The sequence below is a fragment of the Crocuta crocuta genome, unplaced genomic scaffold (assembly GCF_008692635.1).
Source record: "Crocuta crocuta isolate KB4526 unplaced genomic scaffold, BGI_CrCroc_1.0 scaffold327, whole genome shotgun sequence".
Lineage (NCBI taxonomy): Eukaryota > Metazoa > Chordata > Mammalia > Carnivora > Hyaenidae > Crocuta > Crocuta crocuta.
In genome coordinates, this window is record NW_027529176.1 from 538,835 (window position 1) to 549,149 (window position 10,315).

Below are 10,315 nucleotides of genomic sequence, written 5' to 3' on the forward strand. Positions count from 1 at the left end.
CACAACTGGAGGAGGGAAATCACTTGAACTTCCATGGGGACAGAATTTGTTTTCAAGTCTATGGAAAACAATTATTTATATTGCTACTAATTATCTACGAAGTTATAAAATGGATTGCAAACAAGAGACACCCACCTCATAAGTCAGGGACCTTGGGGCTGCTTTAAACAGAGCACAGCTTTCCTCATTCCACTCTGCTCATTTTTTTAAAAAAATAGGGTTCACACCCAGCATGGAGCCCTGCTGAGCCCTGAGATGAAGTGTCACAGACCTGAGCTGAGATCAAGTGTCTGACGCTTAACCAATGACGCCCCGGCACCCCTGCTCATCGTCCCGAACTTCTTCCATCCCAGACCCCGTTCCCTAAATACCTGATTCCCAGACTCCCAGTCTCTCCCCAAACCCTGCTCCAGTCTGTCCCAGAACCTCCCCAGACCCCAAGCTTCATCTCCTGTCACCCCAGTGCCTCGTCTCCACCTGCCACATCCTCAGGCCTCAGTTACTCAATGTCTTGGCCCTCGGACCCCCCACTCAACTCTCCCGTTTGCTGCAGCACCAGCTCTGATGGCAGCTCCCAGGGACTGGAAGCCAGACAGCCGCCCACCCAGCCTAGAGCCCCGCTGCTTCTGGCACATCCGGGGAGAGGGGAGGCCCAGTGATGGGCGAGCTTGGCTGACCTCTGGTGTGGTAGGTGGATGGTGACCCTTCGTTCAGAAAAACAATGTGTGATGTGATGTTCTTCATGTCGAGTCCTGGAGCCAGGTGCCATGACACTGGCAGGCCACCCGCACTCAGCACAGTGGACCCTCGAGAAAGGTGAAGCCCTCCCCCTCCCCCCGCCATGCTCCGTGTTGAGGAGGGCTCAGTGGGAGGGGGTGAGTGGCTCCGGGCTCCTGGCCCCACACTCCCCTCAGCACCAGCTCAGCCCACCCCGAGGGTCGCCAGCCACCTCACCATCTCCCTCCCCTCTCTGCACTGCAGCAAAGGCTTCTGGGGACCTTTCTTTCCCTCTCTGCATTCTTTGTTTGGCCCGGGTGTGAACACCTTCTCTTCCCTGCCCTGTGTTCTCATGCCTTCTGGAGGCTGGCATGGGAGGCCGGCTGGAGGCCTGCCTCCCCCAGAGACTAGCAAGCACCCGCCCCTGGCAGCCACACCACACTCTCAGCGGGCACCACCCACAGAATGGCTTTTTGGAGGGAACATTCGGAAGGCTCAGGGGGTGTCAGGCGGCGCCGGGCAGGAAATCTCTCCCAGTCTGCTTTCAGAACTAGCTTAGTTTTCTCACCGCCCTTGCAAAGGGGTGGAAATTTCAAGGTTGGTCGTTGCTTGTTTTTCACCAAGTTAAATGCTCATACTTTTTTGCAGACCAAAACAAACAAACAAACCAAAACACCACCAAACAAAAACCTTCCCTGGGCGCAGGCTGGGGAACTAGCCTGGGTAGTCAAGCTGAGGAAGTCCCCACCTGCCACCTGCCTGGCTCGGCTCCGGGTGTTCTGAGAGTCAGATGCCCAGGGAACTCTCCCTTGCCCGTCAGGAGAGGTCAGGGAAGCGCTCTGCCAAGGAGCGGGGGACGGGTGTCTACTAGAGGAAAAAGGCATGGGAGCTGTGACAGGGAGAGTGGCCAGAATGACGGACTCTCCCCCAGGCAAGGAAAGGCGGACCACAGCTCCGAAGGTCGGAGCTGTCCTGAATGCTTCAGGGAGGGATGAGGGAGGCTCCCACGAAGCCCTCGGCTGGGACAGACCGCAATCTGCTCCCCTTTGCTTTAACAAGCAAGAAATCGTGGGCCCACGTGACTGAGAGGTCCAAGGGTCTGGCCTCAGGTGCAACTGGATCCAGGATGTCTGGGCTCTTCCTCTCTTCACCTCTCCCCGGCTGCCTCCAGGTGCCTTTGCTCTCAGGTGCTCCCTGAATAGTCTGGGTGCTCCCATAGCTCCTGGCGTGACAGACATTCTAGGGCAGATGTCACTGTAGACCCTAACTTGCTCCACAGGCGTGATGGCACTCAGTTCGGTCACCATGGGCAGGAGGCTGGGCACCCTGACTGGACCATCCGGGTCACCCACCCAACCACAGGGTGGGGGCAGGCGGTCCCGTGATGAACACCCCACCAGAACCCCCTGGAAGGTGCAGTGGAGAGAACAAAGCCAGTGCTTGGAGTAGGGGACACCCAAGTGGCTTATGGCCTCAGGGTATGTCCACCCGACATGGGGTGGACACGACCACAGCAGCTGATTCTGGAGACCCAGGTGCTCCCACGTTCCCAGTTCCTGGTGCCACAAAAGCCTAGAAGGCCCCTCTGAATCCCATGGAGGAGAGGAAGCCCCTTAGATGATCACCCTGCGTCCCCAGTCAGGCAGGGGGCCCTGAGCAGACGCTGATGGAAGAACACGAGCACCTTACTATCCGGGTCTTGCCACACCTCCCCAGGGACCCTGCGGGGCTGAGGACAGCAAAGGCTCTACCTTTGCTCATTCCACAAAAACCAGGTGAGGCTCAACCGGACATTCTGAGCGTGGCCTCAGGTGCAGTGGCCACTCGCCCGGGAAAGGGGGCTGCATGGGGCAGGCCACACCATGGTCGGCCCTTCTCTGGTTCTGAAGAACCGAGGAGCCTGCTGCCGGTGATGGGACAGGAAACGGTGGCCCTGAAGCTCAGGCCTCGCTCTTGCCCAGGGAGTGCCCTCTGGGGACTGCCAGGCGCCAAAGGTCCTGTCTTGGCCACCGCTTCCCCTCTGGGGGCTCCTTCAAATTCCCCCCAGCCCTGAGCTTGAGAGAGCCTTTGGGCAGGGCTGTGAGCCCGAGTGGTCGGCTACCTGCTGTCCGGCTGGGGGTGCGGGCGCCCTGGCAAGCAGCCTCAAGTAGGAAGGGCGTGCGTGGCAGCTCCCTCCCCTAGTTACTTCCTACAAGGCACTAATGGGAAGGCCCTTGAAGGCTTCCAAGGGCAGTGGCTTCCTCAAATTGTCTACCTCCAGCCCGGGCCCCCAGCCCAAGGTCACCTGCCCTCTCTCCAGGAGACCATGCACGTCCCCCAGGGCCTTACTCCTTTGTGGCCCTTGGGCCTGGCACAGCCGGCACAAATGCACACGTGGGCAGGGAGGAGGCTCTTGGAAACACCTCTGACCGATGCCTGGAAGACAAGGCAGGATGGAACTGGGAGGCACCTCCACCAGCGCCAGCCCCCAAGGTGGGCAGGGGAGGGTGCTGACAGAGGATGAGGGCAGAGTGTAGGGGGAGAGGGTGTGCCGAGGCCATAGCCACCCCCCCCCCACCCCGTGTGCGTATGCTCCTCGCTCTGAGTCTCTCCTCACAACCACCAAAGGCAGCTTCCGCAGCTCACACCCCACCTGCCAGCCCCCACTCCCAAAGGTAAACAGCCACGTGAACCCCTCCCGCCGCTACCCCTTTCCTAGGCCATCAGCATCCTGGGAGGCTAGGGCTGGGCTGTGTCTGAGCTACTTGGGGGCCTGGCTACACCCGATACTTGACGCAACCCCAGACCAGAGGCTCAGTGGTTAGGGCCTGGGGTCCGTCCCTCCTTCCTGCTCAGCTGGTCCTGTTAGGGCGGGGAGGAAGAAGAGAACTTCAAAGGCCCACGTGCAGGCCAAGTCAAGGACAGGCAGCTTCTGAAGTTTAGAAAGGGCATGCGGAAACCAGAACAATCGTGGGAAGGCGCTGGGGCAGCAGGGGCAGGAGCCACTATTCCCAGCCCCCACGGTCATTCGGGTGACACCCTCGAGGCTACAGGCTCCCTGCTGTGGAAATGGGGCCCCTTGTCTGGGAGAATGAGATCTCAGTGCCACACCAGTCACATGAGACCACAGCTCGCACGTCCTGCCTCCCCTGGGGAGCTGCGTCCTCTGTGGGTCTCGGCTTCTTGCCTGCCTAGGAAGCCGAGAGGAGGCGGCAGAGGCCCCAGCCCTTGTTCACCGCAGCTTCCATCCACACGTCGTCTCCTGAGCCCCAGCAGGCCTCTGTGCAGGAGAGCCGTGCGGCCTGGCAAAGGCTGCGGTCAGGGCTACGGCTCTTCTCCCTGGGGATGCAAGCCAAGCAGGGGCCCAGACCACTGTCCCACGGCTGGGGCAGATGTCGGTTGCTCAGGGACAGAGGCCGTTTACCAGAAGCCCAGGGAGAAGGTGGTGGCCGCCTTGTCTGTCTGAGTAAAAAGTTTGGGGTAGTTACAGGTTTGATCACACAAGGAGCTAGAAACTAGAGGCTCGTGGCTTAGGGAAGGAAGCAACACTTCTGACTGGAAGGATCCCAAGGCTGGCTGAAGCCTTATACCCCAGTCTCTTCTAAGCCCTGCTCGCTGACCCCGTCTGCACCCGCACCTGGCGAGAAGTCCCTGGCAGGGTGCTCCCACAAAGGAACAAACACTTAGATTGCTAGATCACAAAGGGACAGCCCGTCCTGCCTGAGCCTCCCAGCAGCTGGCCCAGCACGGCCCCAGCCTAGCCGTGCTGGCTCAATAGCAGCCCTGACGGAAGGGCTCGCCACACGACTGCAGGTCCTGGAAGAACTGGTACTGGGCGGGTGCCACGCCGCCTCTGACCGCCACTTCTAGAAAGCAATGGGGGGGGGGGACAAGAGTTTGGGACTCAGAGGGCACAACCCAAGGATCTAGGAGAGCAGCCAGCCGGGGGTGGCGAGCCCCTGGCAGACAGTCCAAGTCACCACTCCAGTTCCCCAGAGGTCTGTCTGCACAGAGAAAGGTGCCACAGGAGTTCGCTACTCTAACCCCCAAAACGACGATTTATTGTGCGAATCCCACACAGGCTCCAGGCCTGTTCTGTGGTCCCCAGCCTGGCCAGTGTCTGCTGTGGAGTGTGCAGGTGTCCATGAGAGTGCCCATGTGTGAAGACGCCCTCCTGGGGTCATGGGCACACGGGCGCCGTGGCATCCCAGGCTGAGATCAGGTCCCCATCTGCCCAGGCTTAGGGACCACACTGGTCCACGCAGTCCTTCCCGCTGCGGAACACGTGATAGATGCTGGTGAGAGGAAACATGGCGACAGCACCGAGCAGGGAGCCCACCTGGATGGCCACGCCTGCCGCCAGCAATGCCGGCCGGCCGCCACCATGCAGCAGGGAGCTGGCGGCCACCTTCACGTACGAGAACACACCCAAACACAGCACCCAAGACAGCACCTGGGAAGGCGGACACGGGAGTGGGCTGAGCGTGAGATGTCCCCGCTCTGGGGCGGACCCCCTCCCCACCGCCACCCTCTTGGCTTCAGTGTCCCGGAGTACTTACCACAAGGACCACCCCTGCAGAGGCGCCCACCAGGGGCGGGCAAGGACTCAGGATCGCTAACGCCATCAGGTAGGCCCCAAAGAGCACGCCCAGCATGGAGAGACTTCCCAGCCCTGCCAGAGACCTGCAGGGGTGGGGCAGAAACTCAGGGCTGGCTCCAGGACCCGGTCCCCCACCCCTGAACTCCACCCAACACGGCCTGGGCACCCACGTGTACCTGCACAGCACGCCCATGGCCAGGAAGCAGGCGAGGGGGTTGGCGGCGCTGCCCAGTACCACTGCCAGGTGGTAGGCCAGGCGCCCGTAGGGCAGGCAGGAGAAGCTCTGCACGGCGGGCAGCACGCCGTTGGTCAGCGCGCTGGTGACGGCCAGCAGGCCCAGCAGGCAGGCGCTGTGCGCGGAGAGCAGCCGGTGGGCCTTGGGGTCCGGGCTAGCGGGAGCGCCTGCTGCCTGACTCGGTGACTCCTGCAGCGGCAGGGCCTCTTCCTCCTCCTGCTCCTCCTCCACCCCGGGGGCTCTCACCGGCAGGCCAGACCCTGGACCTGCTGTGGGTACAGACGGCAGTGACGGCAATAGCAGCAGCAGACCCTGGAAGACGGCAGCTGACGTGACCAGGAGAGCAGTCAGCATCCAGAAAAAGGTGCTGGCGGGAAAACGCTCTGGGAAGTCGTGGGGGAGCCAGAGGGTGCCATTGGTGGAAGCCGGCAGACATTCAAGGTGACCTACGCCCTGCACCAGGGCCAGCACGCAGGGCAGCAGGGCACTGAGGCCCTGACCCAGGAAGAAAGAGCGCAAGAAGGGAGGCGGGAGGTGGCTCAAGAAGGGCAAGAAAGTGACGTTTGAGGCACAGCAGGACAGCGCCAGCACCAAAGCCAGCGTTAGGAAGGCCACAGAGTGGAGCTGCCCCGCCACTGGGGTCACATAGTGCCACAGCGGGGCCAGGAGCGCCATGCCCACCACACTCAGCGCCTGCACCACCTGGATGGGGGCCTGCTCGCTCTTCCCGGGAGCCAGCCGCCTCCACAGGGTCACCACCGGCAGACCCAAGTTCCCCAGCGCTACAAGCACAGAGAGGTAGGAGGGGAGGCTCCAACCTGCAGGGAAGGAAGATCACGTCAGGGGCTAGGTGCTCAGGGACAAAGGGCAGCTGCAACCCACCTCACCTCAGACGTGTGTCCCCCCACTTCCCTGCACACACGCACTCACCCTCGGGGAGGTCTTTTACTACGACAGGCAGCTCCACCCAGATTCCGTTGATGGCAGCCCAAGAGCCCATGCCAAAGAGGGCCACCAGCAGGTGGGTCAGCACCAGACGGCACAGTGGGGGTGCTGCCATTCGGCCCAAGGCTGGGCTCTGCAGGGCAGGGCAGGGTCACAGCCTGCTCCTCTTTCGCCACCTAGGTCCGAAACAAACCAACCACACCACGCTTCAGTTCTTCTGGCAACTGATGACTTCTACCTTGAAAGTAGCAGACCCGTATTCGGGATCACAAATCAGAGACACCAAGACTGGACTCTGAAGAGAACCGGACCGCCTAGAGCAGGAAAACGGGAGGGTGCCCGGGCGTGGGGGCGGGGAGGAGACGGCCAAACATACCAAACAGCACGGCTAGGTTTGCAGGCAGAGAAGCAGGAAGCCGAACCCAAGGCGCCAATGGCCCCCGAGGAAGATGAGGAAAGAAGGATCCGATCTTCGGGTCTGAGTAGCCCAGACCACCACCACCCTCACTCCAAAACGGACACGGACTCCAGCACACGGACACCCCTCTGGCGCCGCGCACACCTCCGCGGCTTCTGCGCCCAAACGGGGAGCCCGAGGCTTCAGCAAGACCCGGGGCCGCAGGAATGAGGACCCGCTCCGCGGGGAGGGGCGGGCCTGGCGCCGCCCCTCTTCGCGTCAGGCGGGCGGCGAGGAGCCGGCCGGCGCGCGGGGGTACTTGCGTCTCCCGGTCCGGCACTTGCGCGCTCCCCGCCCCGACGGCCACGCTACGAGGGCGCTGCCTCCAGCCCAGGATCGCGGCCTCAGCCCAGAGCCGGCGGAGCTGGGAAACGCTGCCCGCACGGAGGGAGAACGCCTGCTCACCCGGCCAGAGAGGAGGGACCCCTGGGNTGGGCCCGCCCGCACTCGCGTGCAGAGGCGTGCAGCCCGCCGCACTCAGCGGCCAGCGCCGCCAGCGCCCCGCGCCCCGGCGGTCAAGGCTAGGCCTAGAGCTGCGCCGGTTTCGGAGCCGCAGCAGGGGCCCGACCCGGGCTGGGGCGACCGCATCCCCCTGGAAATCTTGCTGCAGATTTTCGGGCTGCTGGTGGCGGCTGATGGGCCCGTGCCCTTCCTCGGCAGGTACCCCCGGCCCAGCGAGCGCAGCAGGGTGGCTCAGGCTGACCTCTTGCCCGCCGAGCGGGTGGCTGAGGCGAGGGCCGAGGGCGAAGCCGTCTGAGCGCTGACACACGCAGGCGAGAGAGCACAGTCTCCCACGGGGTCCGGTTAGCTTTGAGCTGAGGTGTCTGCAGCGTTGTGAGAGTAAAATGGGATAGGTTCCCCCTCTTAGAAAACCCCACAGCAGCGGCTACGAAAGGCCCAGCCCCTCAGCAGAGACTTTCTCCCAGGGCTGCACGCGTGTGCCGCCGCTGGCACGAAGCCGCCTCCCAGCCAGCACTCTGGCACACCGTGACCCTGTCGCCCCCGTTGGCTGGCCGCCTCGCCAAGAGCGGAGCCAAGGCCGAGAAGAAGCTTCTCGCTTCTCTGGAGTGGCTTATGCCCAATCGGTGAGACGTTCCCTCTTTTCTTTATCCCCTCATTTCATCTCTTGAGGCTTGTACAAAGCCCCAAGCCCCTTCCTGTCTCCCTATACCAATGTGATGGGTGGGGAGGATGCTGACAGAGGGGCACCGTGGGAACACTGCGCAGCTCTGCCTCTGCTGTCGGCCCAGGTTCTCACAGCTCCAGAGGCTGACCCTCATCCACTGGAAGTCCCAGGTACACCCTGTGTTGAAGGTGAGAGCTCCAGGCTGCCCTGCACACCAGCCATGACACTTTGGGGGTGCCCAGTACTTCCAGGGAGTGGGCCAGGCACATGAAGCCCAATGTTGTCCCATGGGGATACCTGCCCGGTTCTCTTTTCCCGTCGTTTCCTTCAGGAGAGAGGTGTTAGAGGTGGGAGCACCCACGTTGGCCTGACATGGGCAGGAAAATCATGGTTGAGTCAGTCGAGAGGGTGTGGTGTCAGCCACTGGTTACCTTCCACAGCTGGCCCGCCCCCAGTCTTTGCTGGTGCTCTGTCTTCCACAGCTGGTTAGCGAGTCCTGTCCTCGGCTCACTTTCCTCAAGCTTTCTGATTGCCACGGTGTGACCCCTAATGCGCTGATCATGCTAGCCAAAGCCTGCCCCCAGCTCCACAGCCTGGATATACAGCACTCCATGGTGAGCTCTGTGTCCCCAGGGGTCCTGAAAAAGCCTGGGCCAAGGTGACACGTACCCATGTACTGGGTTCCCAGGTGGATTCCACAGCCGTGGTGAGCTTCTTGGAGGAGGCAGGGCCCCGAATGTGCAAGCTGTGGCTGACTTACAGCTCCCAGACGACAGCCATCTTGGGTGCGCTGCTGGTAGGTTGGGGACAGGTAGGAGCAGAATGAGACGCTGCGCCAGGGACTGTCAGGCCGCTGACCCTGTGCTCTTCCATTCTGTAGGGCAGCTGCTGCCCCCGGCTCCAGGTCCTGGAGGTGAGCACCGGCATCAGCCGCAACAGCTCTCCTCTCCAGCTGCCTGTCGAGGCCTTGCAGAAAGGCTGTCCCCAGCTGCAGGTACCTGACACCCCTCTTCTCCCGCCTGCCACCCTCCCTCCCCACCTGCAGCCTGGGCCTTGCTCCAGGTGCTGCGGCTGCTGAACTTGGTGTGGCTGCCCAAGCCTTCCGGGCGAGCGGTGACCCCTGGCCCCGGCTTCCCCAGTCTTGAGGAGCTCTGCCTCGCCGGCTCCACCTGCAGCTTTGTAAGCAACGAAGCCCTGGGCCGCCTGCTCCACGGCTCCCCTAACCTGCGCCTGCTGGATCTTCGTGGCTGTGCCCGCATCACCCCTGCTGGCCTGCATGATCTGCCATGTCAAGGTCAGCTTTCCCTGGGCAAGAGGGATGTGGATACCCTTGCCCGCCCCGAAGCTCATGCCTTGTTCTTTATTTCCAGACCTGGAGCAGCTTTACCTGGGTCTTTACGGCACGTCCGACCGGCTGACTCTCGTGAAAGAGGGCAGCTACTTGTTGACCCGGAAGTGGTGCCATGCTCTGCGGGAGCTGGACTTGAGTGGCCAGGGCTTCAGCGAGAAGGACCTGGAGGAGGCCTTGGCCGCCTTCTCAGTCACGCCTGGGGGCTCACACCCAGCCTTGTGCTCTCTCAACCTCAGGGGCACCCGGGTCACACCGAGCACAGTCAGGTCAGCATCCCTTCCCTCAGTCCCTGGAATCGATATGGCTTGCCTCCCTGACAAACCTGCCTGGTTTGGAAGCTTCAGGGGTCGAAAAGGGGAGCAAATAGGGGCCAAGCCCCTGCTTGGGGTTGGCCTTAGGGACACCAAGGGTACTGGGTTTGGGCCTCAGTGGCTGTGGGCGACAAAGCCAGTTGTGCATGGGCAGAGAGGGCTCTTTGCCCTGGCCTAGCCCTGCCAGGGCCTGGGTCTTCTGGGAGCCAATGGCTCAACTCCCCACGGCCTGCCCCCACAGCTCTGTGATCAGCAGCTGCCCAGGCCTGCTGTACCTCAACCTGGAGTCCTGCCGCTGCCTTCCTCGGGGCCTGAAGCGGGCCTACCGAGGCCAGGAGGAAGTCCAGTGGTGCCTGGAGCAGCTGCTCACCAGCCTCCCCTCCTCCAGCTAGGCAGCTCCAGACCTCAGACCCCCAGGCAGCCACAGCGCCCTCCACCCTTTTCCAGTTTGAGATGTTAGAATGTTTTGTTACAATAAAACGTTTTTAGGAACTCTGTGTGGTCCTTGGGGTGGGGTTGCAAGGACATTGCTTGCCTGAGGGACCATTCAGGGCTTGCGTGGTGAGGGGGGGGGGGGGGGGTCTGGCAGGGGCT

At 62.3% G+C, this 10,315-nt stretch overlaps 2 protein-coding genes across 5 annotated transcripts; one reads left to right on the forward strand and one right to left on the reverse strand.

Annotated features, from left to right (window-relative positions):
• Positions 1-4,734: 4,734 nt before the first annotated feature.
• On the reverse strand, positions 4,735-7,364 carry SLC52A2 (solute carrier family 52 member 2). Of its 4 annotated transcripts, XM_077758221.1 has the most exons (6): positions 6,853-7,358; positions 6,462-6,652; positions 6,234-6,349; positions 5,473-5,843; positions 5,256-5,379; positions 4,735-5,149 (listed from the first exon to the last, which is right to left on the reverse strand). In XM_077758221.1, the coding sequence occupies exons 2-6, from the start codon at positions 6,589-6,591 to the stop codon at positions 4,937-4,939; spliced, it is 954 nt and encodes a 317-aa protein (XP_077614347.1). In that variant the 5' UTR covers positions 6,592-6,652; positions 6,853-7,358; the 3' UTR covers positions 4,735-4,936. The 4 variants fall into 4 exon arrangements, with proteins under 4 accessions (XP_077614347.1, XP_077614346.1, XP_077614344.1 ...); XM_077758220.1 differs by having other exon boundaries at positions 5,473-6,349; positions 7,339-7,364; XM_077758218.1 differs by having other exon boundaries at positions 5,473-6,349.
• Positions 6,910-10,213, forward strand: FBXL6 (F-box and leucine rich repeat protein 6). The gene is made up of 10 exons (XM_077758117.1): positions 6,910-6,952; positions 7,008-7,593; positions 7,860-8,018; positions 8,184-8,247; positions 8,542-8,673; positions 8,748-8,855; positions 8,940-9,053; positions 9,122-9,353; positions 9,430-9,676; positions 9,963-10,213. The coding sequence occupies exons 1-10, from the start codon at positions 6,910-6,912 to the stop codon at positions 10,111-10,113; spliced, it is 1,836 nt and encodes a 611-aa protein (XP_077614243.1). The 3' UTR covers positions 10,114-10,213.
• The last annotated feature ends 102 nt before the right edge of the window (positions 10,214-10,315 follow it).

Coding starts and splice junctions, on each gene's coding strand:
- SLC52A2 (XM_077758220.1), bottom strand. CDS start 6,591: ATGGCAGCACCCCCACTGTGCCGTCTGGTGCTGACCCACCTGCTGGTG. Junction 6,350..6,461: donor AGTAAAAGACCTCCCCGAGG/GTGAGTGCGTGT, acceptor CCTTCCCTGCAG/GTTGGAGCCTCCCCTCCTAC. Junction 5,150..5,255: donor CTGCAGGGGTGGTCCTTGTG/GTAAGTACTCCG, acceptor CCGCCTTCCCAG/GTGCTGTCTTGGGTGCTGTG.